Raw genomic sequence first — 23,715 nt, 5'->3', positions numbered from 1 at the left:
GCGGGAGGAAGCCCTGGGCACTCGGGAGCGGACAGCGCTGCCCGGGCCGTGGTCTGCCTCACACATGTGGCCCTGGCACATCTCTCTCCCACCCTCATCCAACCTCCATGTGCTTGTTTGTGAAATGGGCCTGGCAGTGCCCACTCCACAGGCTTCTGGTGAGGGTTGGGTTACAGGCAGAGCCCAAGTGCCCGTATCACATCTGGAACCCTCACAGAAAGGGGCTCTGAAATGTCCCCTAAATCTAGCCTCCTCGGGTCCCCATCTGCTCCAGGCTCCTTCCTCTCTCAAGGTGACACCCACAGCCAAAACCGGTTTGGCTCAGTGGATAGAGCGTCAGCCTGCGGACTGAAAGGTCCCAGGTTCGATTCCGGTCAGGGGCATGTAACTTGGTTGCGGGCACATCCCCAGTGGGAGGTGTGCAAGAGGCAGCTGATCGATGTTTCTGACTATCTATCCCTCTTCCTTCCTCGCTGTAAAAAATCAATAAAATATATTTTAAAAAATAAAAAAAATTAAAAAAAAAAAAAAAAAAAAAAAAAAGGTGACACCCACAGCCTCCACCTGCTTCTGGCCTGCAGGCATGCCTGCTTCCCCTCGGCGTCCAGAGGTCTGGCCCGATGTACAATTTTTCCGGCTCCCCCTGCCAAGGAGGAGTCCCTCCGGTCCTCACCTGCACCCCGAGCAGCCTCCCTGGCCAGAGAAAGGAGTGCACATGCGTGAGCGCCTGAGGCAGGTGCTGTGACTCCACATTTACAGGTGGAAATTAAAGCTCAGAGAGGTGACGTGAGCGCCTGGGTCCTGCAGCAGCTGGCAGGGTCTGAATTGGGAGCTGGCGATGTCGCGGCTGAGCATCTGTCTCCTGGCTCCCCGCCCCATCCTGGGCACCAGCGAGACACTCGGTCCAAGTTTGCAGGACATAATTGGATTTGGATGGGTTGGATCAAATTAGATGTGACCTGGCAGGCAGCCCGGCCAGGCTGGCACTGGGCCCCTGAAGACCGGATTTCTGGGAAGGACTCTGGCCCAGGGCGGCTCACATGACCCTCTCCTCAGGAAGCAGGTGCCTCCGGAAGCGCTCAGGCCCTTGGCAAGTCCCCCGAGGGGGCCAAAGCTGAGCGATTCTAAAGCTGAACTCTGTATAGTGTCCCAAGTCTGGGCCAATGAGCTCCCCAGGGCCAGGTTTATGTGGTGAAGATTGGGGCGGGGCGGGGGGGGGGGGGCTTGTAAGCTGTGGCCCTCCACTGGGACTGGAAGTTCAGCCTCCCCTCCTCCACGCATGGAGAAGGCCTGCACTTAACCGGGCCCTGGGCTCCCGGCTCGGGAGGAGCACAGCCCTGCTTGGTGGGCATCAGTCTCCTGTGCCGCCCTGGGATGCCCTGGAGGGTTAACCTGGGGGTGGCCCAGGGAGCGTCACCCAGAGCAGGAAGGTCTGCGGAGCTGGTGGAGCTGAGGCGGGACAGGGTCTTGTGTCTGGAGAGGGACGGGAGTGGGTGGGGCACTTAGGGGACGGTTACAGGCCGTGGAGTACATGTAGGAAGTGGCGGGTGTCACTCGGGGGAGAAGCTCAAACACCAGCTTCTTGTACATTTGTGGGCTCCCCCTGACCCACTGATGATGGTCAGAGAGGCCGCCCCCTGCCACCACCCACTAACCAAACCTCGCAGGGCCGAGTCTCCGAGACCTGCGAGGTCCTGGGAGTCGGAGTGGCCTGGGGAGCCCTGGCCTGAAAGCCTCTCCGAGGCGGGGCTGCCGACCCGACGGAGCCGCCTGAGGGGCTGCCCTTCCCTGGCTCCCAGGAGAGGGCACGGCCTCAGGGCCCTGCGGTGCCTGGTGCCTGCCCCATCCGGCACCTTCCTGCCGGGGCGGCAGAGGTATCACTCCCGCTTTGCAGACGAGGCTGTAAGAAGTGAAGCCGTTTTCTCCAAGACGCGCGAGCAGTGAGGCCAGGCCACAGTCACATCACCTGGCTTTACCGGACTTCTTTTCCAGGAAAGCCATGTGCCACGCTGGCTCATGCCAGCTGCAGAGCCATTGCCATCCCCCTGCTGTCTCCCTGGAGCGGGTTGGAGCATTTACACCACAGAAATTGGCAAATGCTGCCAACCAGCCCCCACCCAGGCCTCTCCCTGCCCTGTGAGTGGCTCGGCGTTTATCAGCACACCACCCTGCAGGCCACGCGTGCCTGCTGTTTCGAAATTCCATGAGCCCGTGTGGACTCGCAGCATCCTGTGAGGAGCCTGGCCTGGAGGCGCTTTGCTGACTCGACTGTTGGTTAGTGGGTCACACGCTGTGTTGGTACCACAGTTCGATTTGAATGAGGAGGAAAATCGAGGCGAGGGCACAGGAAGAGGCGTGAAACCAGAGGGCAGCAGGCGGAGCAAAACGCAGGCTTTGTTCATTTCCACGTGGGGTTTTATTTGGGTTCAGGATTTTAAGTCTTCATTGTAGCTGCCGGGGTGTCTGTGTTCTCAAATAAATGCTGACTCTCGGTCATCCACGTGCATGGGCCAAGGGACAGGGTCAGCATCGGGCTGGTCCGCACCTTGGACAGGACACCGGCAAGCCACCTGGGAGAGGAGGCGGGTGTGGCCCCGCCGGCGGTTCCTTCCCGCTGTCCGAGGCCAGCTCCCGGCAGTGGGACATGGAAGCCAGGTGTCAGGGTGTGGGCGGACAGCCGTCTTCTTCCATCTGCCCTTCGCCTCTTGACGGACTTGGGACCTAGAGCCTCTCACTTGACTCCTGGCCTAATAAATTCTGGAAACTCCTCACAAATCACTAGGAAGATAAACATCAACTGGGGCCAACCGAAGGGGGTCCGAGCCACTCCAGGCAGTCAGGAAGGGAGATCAAGTCGTCTGGGGGGAGGGAGGCAGGAACTGGGGTGACTGAGGAGGGTGGGCCTTGTTCTCGCCATCATACCAGTGCCCTCAGCGCTGACTGGGCAGGTTGCAGAGGCCAGGCCCCCGGGGACATGAAGCGCGTGGTCCCTGCCCCCGATACCTGCGGGCAGCCCAGCTTCATACTCAGCGAGGCACTTGGGCGGGAGGGGGAGGGGGAGGGGGCTTCAGAGTCCGAGGCCCGGGTTCAGGGCCTCGTGGTGCCTTTTGGCACACTGTGGGCCTTTGGGGCGGGCAGCTTATCACAGTTCCCTGTCTCTGAAGGGAGTGCTTGTCTTTATAGGGGTGCACATGGAGCTGGAGGCCAGCGCCTGGCTGAGCAGGGCTTTGCACTTGGGGTGAGGGTTCTGGGGGTCCTGAACCAGGTACATATGGAGACCCCTCTGGCAACTGATAGGGTTGGTGTGGTTCAGGGCATGGCCATGGGGCTGGCGAGGATGAGGCTGGGCGGTCCCGGGGGTGGCCTTGTGCAGAGATTCAGTGTGAGAGGTGGGTGAGCGGGACTGACGGTGCCCGGGGACACACCTGCGCTGGCCAGGCCAGGTGAGCCGGGGTCTGCCTGCCTCCTAGGAGCAGGTGGCATTTCTGTGCGACTGAAAAGTGCTGCACACACTGTCTTAATGCCACCTGCGCCCGCGTTAGTGGGGACACTGTCTAAAGCCCTGACCTGGAAGCAGTTTCAGAGACCACACCCTGAAATCTGACAACAGCACAAGCGGCTCCCTGTGGGTCCCTCCCTGCCCAGTACCATGCGGCTCTCGGGGCGAGGCCTGGCTCCGGGACTGGGCACCGTGTCCTTGGTTTGTCCCCAGAGGCCCTCTCTCTGGATAGCTCAGTACACTCCATATGATCATGACGTTTCACGGGCTGTCTCTTTCCAGCCTGAAATTTTCTCTCTCTCCCCCCTGATCCCCAACCCCTCTCTTGTCTGTCTCTTCCCAGAGGGTATGAACTGCATGAACAAAGACCATGGCTGTGCCCACATCTGCCGGGAGACACCCAAAGGTGGGGTGGCCTGCGACTGCAGGCCCGGCTTTGACCTTGCCCAAAACCAGAAGGACTGCACACGTAGGTAGATGGAGGCAAATGGGTCCGACATCCCCACACGTCTCCTGTCATTGCTTTGCGGGGGGTCTGTCCGGTCCACGGGACAAGGCCCAGGGAGGGCTCTCAGCCCCTGGGGGAGGAGAAGGCAGGACCCCTGAAGTGGTCGGGGGGGGCATGAGGGACGGGGCCATGTTTTCCCACCTGGCATCACACCACCCACACAGCCCGAGCTGGGCTGGGTCTTACATAGGGCCCTGCATGGTGGTCCTGCCAGTGTCTCCTACACCCCCATCCTCGCCCCTTGACCCCAGAGACCCACCGCCCTGAGCCTTCACTCTTCGGCGGGAATGGAGGGCCAGGCACAGGGGTCTACAAGCCCGGGTTCTGGCGGGCAGCCCTCAGTGGCAGGATGATACAGAGCAGGAGAGGCGCTTGGTTCTGGAGGAGCCCAGCCCAGGCTGTGACCTTATTCCAGGATCTAAGATCAGACCCCGCAGGCCCCCGCAAGGCCCAGGTAAATGGTGCCACCTGGTAGACCTGGGTGATGAGGCCTCTGGCCAAGGGGCCATTTCAGGACAGCTCGGAGGTCAGCCTGCGGGGCTCGAGTGAAACGCAGCCTTTAAAGGGGTCCTCCAGCTCCCCAGGAGGAGTAGGACAGTGGCCCAGCACACTCAGCTAGTCCTCAAAGCCTGGTCCTCAGCTGCATGGGGGCGGTGGGAGGAGGCCGCTCCTCACTGGGCAGCTGACCCCCAGACCGCTGTAATGTTTGCCCCGGGTCTGCAGAGAGTGGGGGAGGCTGGTTGAGCATGCCCAGTTCTGGCACAGGCAGGTGCTCCACACCAGACCCCTTCCTGATGCAGGACGTGGTGTGCAGGAGCCCAAATCCCACTCCCCAGAGGGACGTGGCCCATCCTGGCCACAGCAGGGGGGCCTGAGGCTGCCCAGCTCATAAGGAAATGGCCTCGCTTTCCGCCTGCATTCTGCAGAGAGGACCGCGGCCCTTGTGGTCACCGTCCTCCGTCGTGGTGATTCTCTCAGGTCCTCCACTGTCCCAGCTCACACTCTCCTCCGGCAGTGACCAAGGTCTGGGGCCCCGCGTGCATTAGGCACAGCCCCTGTCTCCAAGGAGCTCGCCCTCCAGCCCCCACTCAGGGTTCAGCCATTGCCCAAGGTGAAGACGCTTCCTTCTGCCACGGTGTGGCCTGAGAAGTGGACGAGCCCCCCTCTTCCCCGGTTTCTCCTGTGGGTCCGAGATAAACACGGCTGTTCCCAAGGGCAGGCACTCGGGGGGGTGCCCCGCTCCAGCCCAGGCCTCTGGCCAGGCCTCCTGTCCCTACACCAGAGACATTCCTTTAGCTGCGGAGAAACCGCTGCCGCCTGGCAACCTCAGACCCAAAGCTGAGTAACTCCAGCCGTCCGGTCCTCCCGCCGGCGACCCAGCTTCCGCAGGCCAAAGGCCCGGGCGGCACACGTGGAGCCGGCAGCTTGTCGGCAGGCTGGGCCGGAGGAAAGCACCTTCCTGCAGTGAGAGACGCCGCTCTGGCCAAGCCCTGAGCCAGCTGCTGGGGAGAGAGCTGCAAGCCGCGGGAGATGGCCAGGCTGACCGACGCTGCCTCGCTCTGAAATTCCATGTGGACAAGTGCTGCAAGGGGACACCTTACTCAGAGAGCAGCTCCTGGTGGCCGTGGGGTCAGTGTCAGGGAAAGCAGGAGCCTGGGTGTGGCTAGGACTCGCGGCCCCGCCCAGCAGAGAAGAGCCGAGCCCTTGCCCAGAGCGTTTGCGGGTGGAAGAAACAGCAGTCCCTCCCTCCCTGCTCAGACGGCTGTCCAGCCAGGCGGCTCTGGACTCTTCCGTGTGGCTACAATGGCAGGTCAGAGTCAAGTTAGCGATGACCTTGAGGTCACTGGAGGTCCAGGAAGTTCCGGCTCTGGAATCGGGTTGGGAGGTGAGGACTGGCCCAGCCTCCATGGACCAGCAGGACCACAGATGCCCTGCACCTCGCCAGAGCCCAGAACCCGCTCCAGGGCCAAGGGAGTATTCCCCGTTCTTCTCGGTCTTCCCAGAGCTCCAGGCTCCGGTACTTACTTCCGTGTAAGCTGTAGGCTCCCCAGGTGCTCACAAGCTCGGCCTGGGTCCTGTGTGGAAGGAGCGAGGGGCCCTGAGTGTGGCCCTCCCTTGAGTGGCCTCAGACAGGCTGTGTCCTCACGTCCAGGGCAGAGCTCACGTCCTGGCACCCGGAGCTGGGGAAGGACGAACCGCAGTGGCTGGGTGTCCGCTCCCGGCCCCACCGCCCACTCTGCAGCCGGCCTTTTTCAGTCTGGAAAGGCATGAGGTTCTCGCCCAAGTCCAGGCTCCACGGGATCTCCCTCCCCTGGAACCCATGCTAAGCCACCACGGCTGGAACCCTGGGCTTCCCTGCGACTCTTCCTGGGCCGGAGATGAGCTGTTTCAGGGATGGGAGAGGCTGACTCGGCGCCGCCAGGCTCCTGTGGAGAAGGGGCCTGCGGACTGCGCTCGAAGCCCCAGCTGAGCCGAAGCAGGTCTGCGGGCCCGTGAAGGGTCACCCTGGAAGTGGGTTCCTCCATCAGGTGGACCTCAGCTCCCTGCGGAAGAGGCGGCCTGGCCTGCTGGGACCTCGCGTCTCTCCAACAGCCTCTGGGACAGTGACAGGCGCCAATCTCTGCGTCTCCCCGGCGCCATCACTCGGGATGGGCACTCGCGGGGAAAGGGCCGGCCTGGAGCGGGGCTGCAGAACTCGCTCCTTCACCAGGGCCTCGCCACCACGCGACGCCCCTGGACCAGCGCTGCTCATGGGTCACCCTGACGGAGGTCACATATTCAGACTGCCAGTTCGGAATGTTTAGCCCAGGGGTGGGCAAACTTTTTGACTCGAGGGCCACAATGGGTTCTTAAACTGGACCGGAGGGCCAGAACAAAAGCATGGATGGAGTGTTTGTGTGAACTAATATATATTCAAAGTAAAGGAGCGGAGAGGAGAGCAAGAGAACCCTCCACTCTTTCGGCTCCACGGGCCGGATAGAACAGCCGACGGGCCAGATCCGGCCCGCGGGCCGTAGTTTGCCCACGGCTGGTTTAGCCCCTCTGACCGTGGTTGGTCTGAGATTAATTTTGGCATATTTGATCTTCATCAGGGTTTTGCCAAGCGAATGAAAAGTTTAGATAAAATTCTGGACAAGTGGCTAAGGATCCAAGAAGATGCCCTGTCCCGGGGCCTGGCGTGGCGGGCGACAGGCACCTGTGGTCTGGCTGCAGAGTGAAGCAGGGCCGGCAGCCCTTCCCACCCTGGAAGGGACAGCAGCGTGTTTCCTTTCAATAAACTCGGGTTCGTTATCTTTCCTACACAGACTGGCTCCTTTGTGTTCGGCCCCTTTTCCGCTGCCCCAGGCGCTGGAACGTTCTAAGATTCTGGCTGGAAAATACCAGCCCCCGGGCCCTGGGCAGTGCGGACTGTGTAACATGTTCAAGTCAAAGATCATTTCAAAGTGCACCTGAGTGACACTAACTGGCATACGTTCTGTCCATTTGGACATGGCCTTGGGGGCTTAGGGCTGTGAGGGGGTGGGATTTGAGATGGCTGCTGGGACTTGGAGAGGATAGGCACCCCGGGGGACACCCTCCCGCATGCCCAGAGCATAAGCCAAGGAAAGAGAGCTCTCAGGAATCAAGGGAATAAGTGTCCCCTCTCCCCATGTGCACCCCCCCCACCTCAGAATATGCCTGGATTACAGACATTTGCCCCTTCGAGTCAGGCTCAAGTGTCTTTGGCGGCCCGGGATCAAACTGTCCAGCTTCTCCCTTTAACTCGCAGTCTGAGTGCATCAGCTGTGTGCCCCTCTGCTGAAAGCGCAGGTCCCCCACGTCCCACCCAGTGACCTCTGGGGAATGAGCAGTTCCAGCCAAGACCTCGAGGGCTGAGGGCAGGGGAGGTGGGCCCGTCCGCTGAGTGTCTCATGCCCTCCCCCTCCCCACCCCTCACCCCTTAACAGAAGCCACCAACACCGAGAAACTAACCGTTCTTGTCGTTCTGTTTATACATACGTCTCTACACTCTGGGCCTACCTAGTGACCTGTAACTATGGAAACGGAGGCTGCCAGCACAGCTGTGAGGACACAGACACAGGCCCCATGTGTGGCTGCCACCAGAAGTACGCCCTCCACTCGGACGGTCGGACGTGCATCGGTAAGTAGGCGCCTTTGCTGCACTGGCACCCCTGCGCCCCCGCCCCCGTGGAAGGCGCCGTGCGGCCCTGACGTCAGCCAGCACCCCCTTGTCCCCATTGCCAAGAAAGGAAGCTTAAGGGAAGCAAGGAGAAGGGTGCCCCCCGCAGTGAGGGGAAGCCGCCTATGGAGGCGCCCGGGGCGCTCAGCCCCAGGACCAGGCGCCTCTGCTGGGGATCACGCTGGGCGCCCTGCAGGTCCCCCTCCTTGGGGAGCGGCCCTAGGAGGTGGTCTGCGGGGGAGGACGGTGTGCGCCCAGGGTGGCAGCTCCGGTCTGAGCACAGGGTCCCCTCCCTCCCCTCCTGTGGAGACAGCAGGCTCAGCAACCGCCTCACAGCCCGGGCTCAGAGCTCCCCCTGGCCGGGACGCCCTGGGGTTTCTACTGCTCTCCCTTCCCCGACTCCTGGGAGCTCTGGCCGAACTCCCTCGCCCACCCGAGAGTCCCTTCTCAGCGATGCCCCTCCCGTCACCTCCCGGCTACAGGGAGTCCGGGTCACCTCCTTCCTCCTGGCCCTCAGCTCCCAGGGAAGCTTGAGTATTGTAATCTCCAGGAGGTCCCTGCCCCGCTCAAAAATAAGAGGAACGTTTTTAACTGAGAAAAAGGAATGTCAAGGCTGATGTCCATCCACCTTTGTTCTCTTTCTTTCTCTTCAGTGTTGGCGAGCTTTAGAAGCCCACAAGTCCGTTACCGTGGTTATATTTTTGTTTGTTTTTTAAAAACACCCCATTTCGTATTATCTGACTGGGAAGATATTTCTTAAGGGACTTTTAAGTAACAAAAATAGGGGGTGGCAAGCAGGCAAAGCCATGCCGCCCAAAGGTTGGTGTCCCCTGTGACTCTGGTCCCTGGTATCTGGGAGTGAGGCCGGGGCGGGGGGCGGGGGGCGGGGGGGGGCCCAGGCTCCCATCCTAGTCCCTGGCTGTTGTCCCAGGTGCTGCTACCGTGCGGTTCTCCCTTCCTCTGTGTGGTCCCTCCTCTCCAGCAGCCGTTGTTGGTTTCATTTTATCTCATCCCTCCTGCTTTTCTGGTGATGGTCCCTGATTGCCTGTCTTGTCTGATAACTGACGTTCGTTCATTATTTCAGAGCCAAAAGCCAAACCAAACCAAATTCAGAGCAAAACCCGGTCTCAGACCAGTGTCTCCATTGCAGCCTGATCCCATCTAGACCCTCCTCTCGCCCTGTCTCTGCCGTCCCCCGCCCCCTCCCAACGCCCCTCCCCTCCCTGTCTCGTCTTCTGGGGTCTCCCTCAGTGTTCGCCTCTGCGGTGGAGCCGCCTCTGCCAGCCGCTGGACCAGCGCAGACAGCCGCCGGCCAGACACCCACCCAGGCTCGTCTAACACATCTTGTCTTTGTCCACCTGACTCATCCTTCCTTATCTTTATCTTGTAGTGTGCGCTGCATGCAACAGCCCCCGCTGGGACCTCTTTCTAACGTAACTTCCCTGGCCCCCTCTTCCCCTCCCCTCCCCTTAGAAGTCCTTGCCCAGACCCTGCTCCTGGCCGTGCTCCCTGCTGGCCAGGAAGCCCTCCCGTCTGCTGCTCCCTGCTCCTGAGGTTCCCCCGGGAGCAAGCCACGGGCTCTGCGCACCTCCCACTGAGCAGAGAAATGGAACCAGCTAACCTTGTGCCCCTCCACGGGGCGCTCTCGGCGGAGCTCCTGCCCAGCGCCTCACGGGCTCTCTGCACGCTCCTAACATGACTGCCCACCTTCACCGCCCCTTGCTGAGCACCTGAGCGTGTCCCTCTAGTCCTCTATAGACAAGCAGGCAACCAGTGCTGCCCCAGTTGATTGATCCCCTGGTTTCTGTGTGTTCGATTGGATCCATTGCTGTGTGTGTGTGTGTGTATGTGTGTGTGTGTGTGAGCGCGCGCGTCTGTGTGCTTCTGTGTGTTTTGTTCTTAGTTTTGCATGAGTGTCTGGCACTCTCACACCCTGGAGATAGGGTATCTGCTGTCCAGGCGCAGCCATCACCGGACCTTGCGGCCCTGTCCCCTTGTCCTGTGCTTGCCCTGTGCCTGCCTCCAGCCCACGCCAGATTGTCTAACTGCTGTCTGCGTGGGCTCTGCGGGGGCGCCGTCTGCTTCTGTGGCCCCCGCAGATGCATCCTGTCTGCTCTGACCTCAGCTGCCTCCTCTGTGTGCACGTGGGCTCTGTGTCCCACCTGCGTCCCTTTGTGGTCACCCCCTTTCTTCACACCCCCCCCCGCCCTGCCCTGCCCTGCTGCCTCTTCACTCTGCTCTGAACACCCACCTTGGAGGTGCCTGGGTTAGCCCCTTGGCGAGGGCGCCGCGCTGGCCCGCATGTGTTGGCTGTGTGTGCCACGCGGAAGGCTGACTGTTGGGCGCGGGAAGTGGGCTGTCACTAACCAGTGGCTCCATGTTTGTCCCTTACTTGTGTTTTAGAGAAGGATGAGGCTGCAATTGAGCGCTCTCAGTTCAATGCCACGTCAGTAGCTGATGTGGACAAGCGGGTGAAACGGCGGCTCCTCATGGGTAACACTTTTCTTCCACTTCCTTTGTTGTCCTTGCACCTTTGCACGTATGCACGTGTGTGGTCTGCGCTGGTGTGCGGGGTCTGCGTGGTGCTGGCGTGTCGGGCGGTGAGTGTGTGTGCAGGCCTGTGGGGTGTGTGTTTGTGGGCCGTCTGTCTGTGTGGTGTGCCCACATGTGTGGGGTCACGTGTGCCATGTGTGAGTGTGGGGGGCCCCACTCCAGATATGAGCTCACTTTTTCCATTTTAAAGTTTTTGCCCTTCATCAAACACATGTATCTCTTTGTGTGTTTGTAGCAGAGACCCCAGGGCCCACGTCAGGTGGCCTCTGCATGTGCGGAGTCGTGTGCGGTGAACCCCTCCGCGTGCAGTAAATGCCGGTTGGCGGTCAGGGTCCCGGGACCAGCACAGCGCACGGGCGCAGGTGTAGAGGAGGGCGTCTGTGTAGGACAGGCTTGCGGGCGGCCTGGCGGTCCTCACCCGTCCCCTCCCTCAGGAGAGAAGCCACGTTAGGGAAAGAGGCCACATCTAGGTTCAGGGCTGGGGACCGGAGGGGCATCCCGCCCACCCTGCTCACTGTATACTTGGGAAACTTGCCACAGGGGAGGGGAGGACTGGGTGAGGTCATCTACAGACCTCACTCCGCTCCGCCTGGCCCCAAACTGCCCCCCGCCCCCGACTTCGTGAATAGCCCCACCTGCTGGTCTGCCGGCCTTGGCCCCCTCCTCCATGGAAACCCCTCGGGCACCTGCTTGCTTGGGGAGTCCACACAATACCCGCTTCACTCTGAGCACTGCTCCGGGCTGGATCCAGACTCCAGGCGGCGCCCTGGGCACTGGTGCCCCTCAGGGCAGTGGGGGGGACGGGAGGAGGAGAAGGTGATTGCCCCCCACTAAGCCCAGCCCCCCAGAGGGGAAGTCGGCCTCCTCCCTTCATCCTGCTGCTCGGGCGGTTCTGCAGTTCTGGCCCGGCGGGCGCCCACTGCCTGGGCCTGGGGAACACAGCTGCAGGGTACCCCGCTGCCTGGGCCTGGGGAACACAGCTGCAGGGTACCCCACTGCCTGGGCCTGGGGAACACAGCTGCAGGGTACCCCGCTGCCTGGGCCTGGGGAACACAGCTGCAGGGTACCCCACTGCCTGGGCCTGGGGAACACAGCTGCAGGGTACCCCGCTGCCTGGGCCTGGGGAACACAGCTGCAGGGTACCCCGCTGCCTGGGCCTGGGGAACACAGCTGCAGGGTACCCCGCTGCCTGGGCCTGGGGAACACAGCTGCAGGGTACCCCGCTGCCTGGGCCTGGGGAACACAGCTGCAGGGTACCCCACTGCCTGGGCCGGGGGAGCGCAGCTGCAGGGTACCCCGCTGCCTGGGCCTGGGGAACACAGCTGCAGGGTACCCCGCTGCCTGGGCCGGGGGAGCACAGCTGCAGGGTACCCCGCTGCCTGGGCCTGGGGAGCGCAGCTGCAGGGTACCCCGCTGCCTGGGCCTGGGGAACGCAGCTGCAGGGTACCCCGCTGCCTGGGCCTGGGGAGCGCAGCTGCAGGGTACCCCGCTGCCTGGGCCTGGGGAGCGCAGCTGCAGGGTACCCCGCTGCCTGGGCCTCGGGAGCGCAGCTGCAGGGTACCCCGCTGCCTGGGCCTGGGGAGCACAGCTGCAGGGTACCCCGCTGCCTGGGCCTGGGGAGCGCAGCTGCAGGGTACCCCGCTGCCTGGGCCTGGGGAACACAGCTGCAGGGTACCCCGCTGCCTGGGCCTGGGGAGCACAGCTGCAGGGTACCCCGCTGCCTGGGCCGGGGGAGCGCAGCTGCAGGGTACCCCGCTGCCTGGGCCTCGGGAGCGCAGCTGCAGGGTACCCCGCTGCCTGGGCCGGGGGAGCACAGCTGCAGGGTACCCCGCTGCCTGGGCCTGGGGAGCACAGCTGCAGGGTACCCCGCTGCCTGGGCCTGGGGAGCGCAGCTGCAGGGTACCCCGCTGCCTGGGACTGGGGAGCGCAGCTGCAGGGTACCTGGCAGCCACAGCCTTCCCAGTGGCACTGATGGGTCACATCAGCCCTGGGAGCCCGGGCCAGGCAGTGCGTTTCCGTGTCTCAGGTGCGGAAACAGGCCCACTGGGTGCCCTGGCCGCCCAAGGTCACACTGCCCTGAGCTTAGCCCAGAGCGCTGGCATGGGGTCATCCTAATTGTCACGGGACCACGGGGGTCGGGGCCTGGAGAGGTCACCCAGTCTCTCGTCCTCCTGTGGACCTCCAGGAGCCCAGGTGCCTGGGGAGGAGGGAGGTCTGAGTGGGGCCCCGGGAGGGAGGCGCCCTGTGTGCTGGGAGTGGTGCTCTGAGAAGCAGAGGAGCGCATGGGCTGGGTGGGGGTGCTCTGCGAACCCTGAAGCCCGTGGCAGGAAGCCCTGCTTCTCAGACGGGAACACCGAGGCCAGCAAGGCCCGGGGTTCACCTCCGGTCACACCAGCAGGTGGCTTAGCTCAGGCGGAAGCCACTCTCTGCAGGCTCTCTGGACGGGGCTGTCTTGTTGACCTTGGGCCCCTGGGCTGGCCTGGGAAGGGCTGGGTAGGGCTGAGGCCCTCTAAGCGGTCAGGTCCGTGCCCTCCGGGAAGGTGTGAGTCAGCGCTGGGGACTTGGTGGAAAGGTGTCTAGACGTGAACGGTGGGAACCTACGAGTTGCCGGTGCTCTGAGGCCCAAGAGGGCCCGGCCCCTCAGCCTCCTGGGGAGAGGCAGGCACAGCTGCGGAGGCCAGAGCCCGGAGCAGGGACCAGCGCGAGGGTGGCGGCAGAGGGCGAAGTGAGTGGGCATCACGGGGGGGGGGGGGGGGGGGCGGCGGGCAGTGGCGAGGCCTCTGCTCTTGCTCTTCCTGATGAGCGCTGGTGGGTAATGGCCCAGAGCCGTCCTGGAGATGAGGAAGGGACACTAGGGCACAGCCAGCCACCCTCACCCGGGTTTGGGAAGCAGGTGTCGGGAGGGGGGCGAAGGGAATGGGTGCTGACTGGCCCCCACATTCCCATCTCTCTGATATAGAACCCCTCCCATCCCTTAGGCAGGGGTCCTCAAACTACGGCCCGCGGGCCACATGCGGCCCGCCGAGGACATTTATCCAGCCCACCGGGTGCCGCTGTCTGTCCTGCTTAGCAGCCGACTGGCCCCGGGCCCGCAGTGCGCATAGGAATTTGTTCATAGTTTTTTTTTTAAAACTATAGTCCAGCCCTCCCAACAGTCTGAGGGACAGTGAACTGGCCCCCTGTTTAAAAAGTTTGAGGACCCCTGCCTTAGAGCCTCTCCTGTCCTCAGGCAGAGCCCTCCCTCCTCTGATCTTCCTACAGCACTGACCCCTGGGGCTGAGGCCGCCAGCCCAGGCCCCACGCCTTAGGTAGCCATACTCAGAGGCCCGGAGGCACCTTGGGCCGCTAGACCTCCCGGGAGCTCCTAATCCTAATCCTAATCCTTCATGCCATCTCCTCTGAGAGCAGCCCGTGTGTCACAGGCTTAGGAGCTTCGGACTTCAAGCCTTCACTAGTAGTCCCCAGGGAGACCGGGCTGCTCCGAGGCTGTATTAACAGAGGCAAGGGCTGAAGAATGAAGGAGGTGACCATCCCCATTCTGCCCAGTGCTGCTCAGAGGACACGTGGGCATCACGCTGAGAGCCCGCCCGGCATGGGGAGAGCAGCTGAGACGCAAGGGAATCCGTGCCACGGCCCAGGGTCGGGCACGGGCAGTGCCGCCCAGTGGCTCCTCCCACTGGGGGCCACTTGAGCCCTGTTTTGGGTCCTGGGAGGGGATGGGGAAGAAGAGCAGAGGGGAGAGGAACTTGCTCTGAGGCCCGGGAGCAGATGAGGAAGGTGAGAGAGGAATTCATGGCAAGGGCAGGCCCAGGCGCCACTGGCCAGCTCCTCCTGGGAGGACCGAGTGAGCAGCTATGGCCAGAAGGCAGGGCCGGGTGCCCCTATGGTCTCATGTGAGCAGTGCCACGGTGGTCGCGTGCAAGGCTCTGCCAGAGTGGGCACGTGTGCCAAAGTCGCCAGCAGCTTCCTTGGCTGCAGCCCCTCCCCCATCAAAGCACGCAGCACTGCGTCTGTCCCCCCTGCTTCCATCCCCACGTCTTTCTCCAGCCCCCCTCTTCCACTGGTAAGGACCCGTGTGACCTCCTTGGGCCACCGGGGTCATCCACCGTAATCCCCCCTCCAGGGCTCTCGTTTGAAGTCACAGCTCCTGAGGCCCTTTCGCCAGAGTCACGGGAGGGGGACGCGGTTCCCTTTGGGCCGGAGGAGCCTGCCGGTGGTCTGACTGCTGTGCTGCTCCCAGCTCCGGCTCCTCCGTCCCCCCTGTCAGCATTTTCCGCAGCCACATCTCCAGGACCCCTGGGTCTCTCCTGATTCCACCAGCCGTGTCCCAGGCCACCTCCCCCACGCACATTCAGTCACCTCCTGGGAGCCGCCCTCCAGGAGGGTGTCCTTCAGGCCCTGCACACACAGCCTGCCCCAGGCTTCCTGCCTCAGGGCGTCATGCCACCCACCACTCTACCCAGGTGCCATCTTGGACGATTCTGCCTAGCAAAGGCTCATCCTGACCTAAACGGACCTTCGCCCAGCCCCACTGCTCGCCCCTTCTCCTCCAGCACCCTGTTTTGTCACAAGCCTGGACCCCCTTCCCCTGGGATGGGGCCGAGGCCAAGCCTGTGCCAGCTCCGATGGCCCCTCGGGGCACCCCACAGAGGGGCACTGACAGGCTTCCGAGAGAAGGTGCGGGGGAGGGCAGGGCCTCACTGCTGACCTTTACACAGGCAGGTGTCCGGCTGGGAGAGAGCTGGGGGAGAGGCGGGCCTAGAGAGGAGAGGCCTGGCCGTGGGCGGGGTCAGGCAGGGCAGAGGCAAGGGAGCTGGTGACAAAGGACAGCTGCCTGGGCCAGGCACTCAGCAGGGGGCGCGGCCAGAGGGGAAGGGGGTGGACTCTGGGGCCTGGGCAGGCACCTGTCCTCCAGCGCGGCCTCCCTGCCCACAGGCCTGAGCTCCCGGCTCTGGGCTCTCATTCAGGAAGAGCCCGTGGTCAGACTTCAACCCTGTTGCTGATCGCTGGTCAGCTGGGGCCCCGCTGAGGCCTGAGTTCCTGCCCTTAGTTTAGTCACACACACAAGTACGCATGCACACACATGCACGTACGCACATGCAGGCGCACACTACGGGCTGGGTCGTGGTGACAGCTGTGTAGAGAGGGCAGAGGCAGTGTGCCAGGCAGAGTGTGTTAGAGAAAAGAAGGGGGGACAGGGACACCAGTCACCTCACATCTCTGAGCCTCAGTCTTCCGTTTGCAAAAGGGTCTGTAGTGTCTACTCCGCAGCAGCCTGGGTGAGACCCTTGCTGGGCGGCCGGCCGGCCATGTGCGCGGCACAGATAGGCGTGTGACCACATGGCAGTGTTCCCGCACTGCGAGGGCACCATCAGTGTGGCTGACGTGGACACGAGGCTCAGAGAGGCGACCTTCCTGGGGCTTCTGCTCCTCACGAGCCGCCCGAGCTGAGACCCTGCCCCTCCATCCCGAGGACTGTCAGCATGGGGAACCCCATGTCTGCCCTCCGCACCCCTGCACTGAGTGGGCAGAGGGGAGGCAGGGGTCAGGAGTCAGGGAAAGGGCTTGCCGCTGGCCCTGCTCCCGCTTTACTACAAACCCCAGTTGTCCGGGCCGGGGCAGGGGGCTGCGTAGGCTGTTCAGGATCCCTCAGACCAAAGGAAGAAACCTCGCTGAGGTCTGCGCTGGCTCTGCCGGCCTCCTCCCGCCCCTGGCCCTGCCCTCTGCTGCAGGCCCTTCTGGGGCGAGTTGTGCTGTCCAAGCACCGGTGTGAACCGCCCCCCCTCACCCGCCAGGCAGGCCCACGAGAGGTCACTGCCCCTGACATCGTAACCCCACCGGGGCTCCCACAGCACGCGGCCCTGAGAGGGACGGGGTCCCGTGCAGGGCCACAGGCCTGCCGCCCTTGCAGCTGCCTGGCTAGAAAGGCAGGTGATTAGCATGGAAGCATGACACCTGCAGCATGTTTATCACCTCACAGGGACTTTCTGGAAGAAAAGGAGAAAATACTATGAAGTACATTGAAGGATAAATTATTTGTACAAAAATAAGGAACACACTTGTCTCCAAAAAAAGAAAAGGCAGAGTGAGGACCCAGGCCGGCCGGGCCCTGGAGATCATGGGGCCAAGGATCTGCTGCCTCAGAGAGCGGTGCTGGGCCCCTTCCCATTCCCCTCAGACCCCGACTTGGGAGCCCCCTACCTCATCAGGGCTGCAGTCCTGGCCTCCACTACTGCCCTGCCTTCTCCCACAGTCCCCCCACCCCCACGGTCACCATCACAACAGCCACCACATGTCCCCGGACCCAGCTCCACATACAGGCTCCTGGGCAGGTGCGCCCCGCACCCTACCCTAGGGGTGCATCCTGGTGAGCATGCAGCGCTGGCGCTGGCACTGTCCTCAGTCTGGTGCCCTCTGTCCAGCCCTCGGCTTCCCTGGCCTCGCAGTGCCTGTGACTCCGCCTGTGGCTGGAGGCTCCCAGATCCCTGTGCTGTGGGCGTTGTCTTAGGCACTCGGCCCCCAGCCTGACAGTGCAGAGCCCCGTCACCTCGCTCCACCTGGTCCTCCCTGGCCGGGGCCCCTGGAGTCCTGTTCTTTCACCCATCACTCTGCAGACATCCGTGCTGATGCTAGGGTCCCCCGATGTGGCTCTGCCTAGAGCGCGGTGGTCAGCGGGGAGACCACTGCGTGGACGGGGGCCAGGGCCTGGGAGAGGAACTCGTGCTGGGATGGGTCTGTGTGTGGGATGGGCCCAGGGGTAGGAGGTGAGCAGACTCCCGTGAGGAAGGCAAGTCCCAGTCCTGTCTCCCTGAAAAGCCTTAACCTCTGAGGCCTGGGTCAGTGTCAGCTTCCTCTCTCTAGCTCCTCCCTGCCCAGCACCAGCGAGTCGCTCCCAGTCTGTTGGTTGGACAGAGGCGTGAACCCACTGGCTGCCCATGGGGCTGGGGCCTTGTGAGCCCAGGGACTGTTAGGCCCAGCCCCTAGCCCCAAGCAGGGGCCTGGACACTGTGGCTAAGACTCCGCAGGTACGGGTTCTAGGAAATGGCACCACAGCGGGCGCAGTCACAGCTCTGGCAGTTCACCCAGCACTGCCAGGCCACATTCTGTCTGGGCCTTGCACGAAGCCTGCGGTTAATACAGGGGGCAAAGGTCAGCTGACAGTCGTCCGTGTGGAAAACAGCACAGTAATTAGAAATAACACGAGTAAACCCTCACACGCTCACTCTGTGAGCCGACTTGCCCTCCCTGTCTTTCCGTCTCCACATCCTCAGGACACTCAAGTCTCCGGGAGGTAGGGACTGGCCAGGACGCACGGGGCTGGAGCAGGAGGGACCGCTGGGAGGCCGGGAAGGCCACCGAGGAGGGCCCTGGTGGCCGGGCCCCGGAGGCAGCAGTAAGAGCGGGTGCTGGGATCCGATGTCGAGGGAGTGGCAGGGGGCCTCTCGGATGTGGCCTGGGGACAGGTGTAGCATTGATGACGGCGGGGCCCTGCAGCAGGATGGAGGCCAGTGCGTACTTGGGCGATGGGGGCTCTGGGGCTGGGGCCAGTGGAGACAGGCTGTCAGGTGGGCTGGGTTTAGTCCAGCAGGTCCCACCTGCTCTGCTGCTTCCTGGCCGCACAGCCCTGGTGCTCTGCACCGTTCCTGCCAGGAAGGTAGGGGGCGCTCTGCACCATTCCTGCCAGGAAGGTAGAGGGCGCTCTGCACCGTCCCTACCAGGAACCTCTCACAGAGCTGCCGTGAGCATGGGGGACGAAGGCCTGGAAGGCTGAGCGGACCTGGTGTAAGGGACCCACCATAACGAGGAGCTGTGGGAAGGGGTGGTCAGCACCCAACAATAGCCCACAGGACCCCGAGCCCCTGGCTTAAAACCTGAAGTTTAGGCACCAACCATTGGGCAACTCGGGAGACTAGAGGTGTGCGCAGGGCAGGGGAGAGGCCTGTATGGGGGTCCAGAGAGTGGGTGGTCGCTCAGACTTGACCTCACCCCCTCTTGGCCTCCATCCATCCAGTGGGCAGGAGGCCAGCAGGTTCTGGAAGCCCCTTCCGCTCTGGAGGGCCAAGATTCCGTGTCCTACTGGGACCTCCAGAGACAAGGAGGGCCTACAAGACCCTTGGAGTCTGTCTTGCCAGGTCCCTGTCTCAAGATCCCATGTCCACGCCCCATGCCCATGCCACACCCACCTCCACCACCATGGAGGCCTAGTGCGCACCCTGCTATCACTGGGTAAGGCCACCAGCTGTGCCCCAGCGCCAGCTCCTGCTGCAACACCCATCCCCCACAGTGTGCCCGCCCTCCAGGCCTGAGCCTTAGTCCCTGCACCTGGACAGGCACGGGCTCTGTCCCCTCCAGAGAGGGTCTCCACGTGACAGGCTGCACGGGCACTTGTGGTGAGCGAGGGCTCTGATTTGGGGGTGGGAGTGGGAGGTGGGACTGCCCTCTGGCTGTAACCCCAGGCGAGGAAACTAGCATTTGTTGAACAACTACTACAGGCCAGGAGCTGGGCCAGGAGGGCTAAGTTGGGGGTTGGTTTGACCCTCACTTCAGCCCTGCAAGGGAAAGCTTGTCCTCATCCGCCAGGGGAGGGTGCTGAGGCCCGGCCCCAGGGGGTGACCTACGTGGGCCAGTCAGTGAGTGGCAGAGCCAAGGCAGCGCCCCAGTAGGTGTCTGGTGGGGAGACGAGGGCAGGAGGGGCCATGTGCCAGTCAGAACTTGGCCTGTGCTCACCAGAGACCAGCCGGTGTGAGTCCAGGAAAGGCAGCGACCGTCTGGTCTTTGAGCTGCACCCTAAAACGCTAGCAGGCAGGAGGCCTCCCAAACCTTGGGCCAGCGCACACGGCAGCGAGCTCCCCGAGCTGGCCACACCCTGCGGAGGGCTCGGGGTTGTGGAGACACTGAGAGGCAGGCCAGGGCCAGGACGCTCGCCTTTCTGCGGTAGGGACAGCTCGTCCCATCATGGTGGACTTTGGCCTTGAGGAGACGGCTTGGCGGCCTCTGCTCAGGCAGCCCCCACAGTTACCCCGCAGAACCCAGATGCACACCCCCACGCACCGGAGGCAAAGGCCACCCCGCAGAACCCAGATGCACACCCCCACGCACCGGAGGCAAAGGCCACCCCGCAGAGCCCAGATGCACACCCCCACGCACCGGAGGCAAAGGCCACCCCGCAGAGCCCAGATGCACACCCCCACGCACGGGAGGCAAAGGCCACCCCGCAGAGCCCAGATGCACACCCCCACGCACGGGAGGCAAAGGCCACCCCACAGAACCCAGATGCACACCCCCACACACGGGAGGCAAAGGCCACCCCACAGAACCCAGATGCACACCCCCACACACGGGAGGCAAAGGCCACCCCACAGAGCCCAGATGCACACCCCCACACACACGGGAGGCAAAGGCCACCCCGCAGAACCCAGATGCACACCCCCACGCACCGGAGGCCAAGGCCACCCCGCAGAACCCAGATGCACAGCCCCACGCACCGGAGGCCAAGGCCACCCCGCAGAGCCCAGATGCACAGCCCCCCACACGGGAGGCAAAGTCGGCTTCCTCCTCTCCCTGCACAGCCCCCATCACAAGTTGGAGTTCAAAGGGAAGGCACCGTGAACTTGGTCTAAGTAGTGTCAGGGGCTCCTGGCACCTGGGGTACACATTCACTTAGTCACCACTCCCACACTCATCCCACACTCCTTGCAGAGGCCAGAGGCAGCTGGCAGGAGTCCGGTACCACAGCCGGATGGGCAGACAGAATGAACTGGGGGCCTCGGGAAAGGCCCCAGGCCAGGCGCCCAGGGGAAGCTGAGGCAGGCAGGCAGGGCATCTCGGTCATAAAAGAATGAGGAGCCCATTGGCTCTTTGCTTCCCAGCAGCCGAGAAAAGAGGGGAGCCTGGGCGGGCACAGTTCCCACAAGATCAAAGCCGCCGGATGCTCGGAAGAAACCCAGATGGGAAGGCTCCGAGGCCCAGGAGCCAGGCTCCTCGTGTGCGGGCCACCTGCGCCCTGGCGACCTGGCTCTGCCGGCCCCCCCGCGGGCCTGGGGAGGATCACTCTCACCACACGACAGGTCCTGTGACCTCAGTTATGCCACAGCCACTCCAGCTCCTTTGAATTTGCAAAAGAGGAAAAAAAGCCCCAGACAAGCTTCAAGTGGACAAAAACCAGACGCCTGTGGCCTCTCGTTCAGTGAGAACAGATGTTGGGCCCAGCCTCATGGCGGTGATGGATGGTGCGCGCTCTGCAAACCTCCCCCGGGGCTCCAGGGCCACAGGCCAGGGTGCTGGGGTGCATGTGGGAGCCCCAGCCAGCGTCAGCCTGGGCTTGGCGCCTGAGCCAGGCGGACCAGGCCTGAGGAATCTGACCGGGTGTTAAAGACCAGCCAGGCCCATAGGCACTGGCCCCCAGGAGGAGGGGGCCCTGTTGGCCGTGCCTTTACCCAAGCCCAGCCCTCTGCAGTTTGCAAACATCACTCCGTCCACCACCATCATGATGGGTGTTCACCAGCAACCCACGGAAATGATGCCCTTCTCCCATTTCCAGATGGGGACCGTGAGGCTCGGCGAAGCCCCACAGCTGGAGGGTCTCGGGTCTCCTGTCTCGGGAGACTCCCCCTGGGTGGGGAGAGGAGGTGGCTTCTGTCCGAGGAGACTGAGCAGCTCTATCTCTTTCCCTCCCAGAGACGTGTGCCGTCAACAATGGAGGCTGCGACCGGACGTGCAAGGACACGGCCACGGGCGTGCGGTGCAGCTGCCCCGTGGGATTCACCCTGCAGCCCGACGGGAAGACGTGCAAAGGTCAGCCCGGAGCCGGGAGCAGTGCCCGCCTCCGCTCCTTAGCCACGGCAGGGCAGGCGGAGCAGGACCTGCGATGCCAGCCGGTGGGGTGGGCATGGGACCAGGAAGCTGAGCTGTCGCCTGCATGTCTGAGGGAGGGGCTAAGCAGAGGGAGGCTAAGCACCCGCACCCCCACAGCGTCCCAGGGAATGCTGGTTCTGCCGCACACCTCCAGGTTCCTGGGCACAAAAACAGGGTTCTCTTATCAAAGAACTGGGCTGCACGTTGGGTGACAGGTGCCTTCCTGGCCTCGTGATTTGTGTGATTCCCCAAGGGGTCGGGTGGCGCGTTTCCTCACCCCCACAGCTGAGACAGCGTGGCGCAGGGCGACGCAGGGAGAGGGTCTGCTTCTCCCGGGGTGGGATTGTCTGCTAGTCCCCGTTAGGAAAATTAGGACTCACTGGAGGAGTGAAGTTGGGGGGTGCATCTCAGCTGAAGGACCAGGGGTGCAAAGGACCTGTCCGCCACTGGACAGGAGGAGCCGGGGTCTGAGGACCCTGAGCTGGCAGGCATGTGGCCCCTGCTCAGCCCCACCGCCCTGGAGGCAGGAAGTGCTGGCTCCCTTGTGTCCCGGCCGGGTTTTCTGGGCCCCTCCTGCGTGTAGGAGTGCGAGACGGGCGATGAAGTAGTCCGTTCCTGGGGTCTTCTGTAGAGTGCAGAAGGCAGGTGTTCACGTTTTACAATCAAGGGGGTCAGTGTGAACCAGCCTGCTCGGGGCTGGACCGAGAAGCCCAGCTTGGCGGGAACTGGAGGCCAGGCGGAGGGGCCGGACCTGAGCGTGAGCAGACAGAGGGCCAGGGGGAGGCGTGGTCAGGGCAGCACCTCCAAGGGCATGGGGCTGCCGCGGGGCCGCTTCCAGGTCCCAGAGGCAGGGAGTGCCCGGGTCTGGGGAGGGGCGGGGAGGCCAGATGGTGCAGGGCCTGTGTGCCGGGGAAGGGGTTGGCCCGTCATCCTTGGAGCCTTGGTGAGGCCCCAAAGCTACTGGGCAGGGGCAGCCGAGGCCAGGTTTTCCCTGGGGGAGGGTCCCTGGCCGTTGCTGGTCTCCGGGCGGGTCCAGAAGGGCAGTGAGTCAGCTGCCACCGTCACCCAGGCTCCAGGGACTGGCTTGGGCCCGGGGCCGTGAGGTGAAGAGTGGTCTGGATGTTGTCTGATGCATTAGGACTCCGGGGTCATGGACTAGTCTAGGATGCGGGATAAGAACATCCTAACATCTTCATGGCAGGGACCCTGGAAACCAAACGTTGACCCCAGACCCCAGGGTTTGGTGCTCTAGAGCCTCGGCTCACAGCCAGTCCAGGGGTGCACAGCGGAGGCCCTGGCCCTGGGCCTCCGCTCCTCAGTCGGCGTGCACACCCTGGGGTTAGCCAGGCCCGGAGGGCGTGTCAGAGGACCGGCCTCAAAGGGGCCGTGTCTTCCGGAACCAGAAAGGTCGTCCTCAAGCAAATGGCTGGAGGTCAGGTAGCAGAGGTTTCAGGAAATCCAGAGGGATCGCAAGGGCAGGTGGAGGCCAGCGTGGGAAAGGGGTTCTAGAGGATTTGCCCCAAGCCCTCGCTTTGTTTCAAGAGTGTAGACAGTGCCCGGGTCCGGTCTCAAGACTGCACCCACTTGACCTTGGGAAGGGTGTCCTGCTAGCTGGTCCTTCCGAGAGGCGGGGGTCTGGGGCCTACTTGAGCTTGAGCCCGGGTTTCCTCAGGCACCAGCCATCCTCCAGCACCTTCCAGAACAGAGAACCCCACCACTGCCTGTTCCTCTCCTCCCTCTCCTGCCTCTGCCCCTCCAGCCCAGCCCACTCCCCAGCTCCTCCCTCTGCTCCCACCTGAGAGCCCTCACCCACATGCCTCTGGGTGGCCAGGCTGTGTCCTCCCCCTCCGCCTCCCCCACATAGTACTGACCCTCGAACATTGATGCATTGGAATGTTCCAGCAGATGGCTCAGGACCCCACCCTTCTCTCAGCCCCCCTGACTCCCTCGTTTCCTCACTCATTCATCCATCCAGTGAGCATCCCTGGGCAGTCACTGTGCCAGCCTGCGCCAGGCCCTGGGCTCCCGACAGGGGCCTCATACTCATCCCCCGGCCCCTGTGCTTGAGGCCCTTCCATAGCCCCGAGGGCAGGCCCCGTGGCAGGGCGCTAACTGAGAGGA

At 63.2% G+C, this 23,715-nt stretch overlaps 1 protein-coding gene across 2 annotated transcripts in view; it reads left to right on the top strand.

The window, feature by feature from the left end:
- SCUBE1 (signal peptide, CUB domain and EGF like domain containing 1) overlaps window positions 1–23,715 on the top strand; it is a 105,017-nt gene that overhangs the window by 55,012 nt on the left and 26,290 nt on the right. The window contains exons 5-8 of one of the 2 annotated variants that reach the window (XM_080661523.1): window positions 3,843–3,968; window positions 8,032–8,148; window positions 10,591–10,680; window positions 21,418–21,534. In XM_080661523.1, coding sequence (XP_080517649.1) covers window positions 3,843–3,968; window positions 8,032–8,148; window positions 10,591–10,680; window positions 21,418–21,534 — 450 coding nt within the window. The remainder of the gene's footprint in view (window positions 1–3,842; window positions 3,969–8,031; window positions 8,149–10,590; window positions 10,681–21,417; window positions 21,535–23,715) is intronic. The other variant, XM_080661524.1, reaches the window with a different exon arrangement.

This window comes from Plecotus auritus (assembly GCF_963455305.1).
Source record: "Plecotus auritus genome assembly, chromosome: 3".
Lineage (NCBI taxonomy): Eukaryota > Metazoa > Chordata > Mammalia > Chiroptera > Vespertilionidae > Plecotus > Plecotus auritus.
Note: the sequence above shows the minus strand (reverse complement) of the source record. Positions and strands in the feature narration are given on the sequence as shown.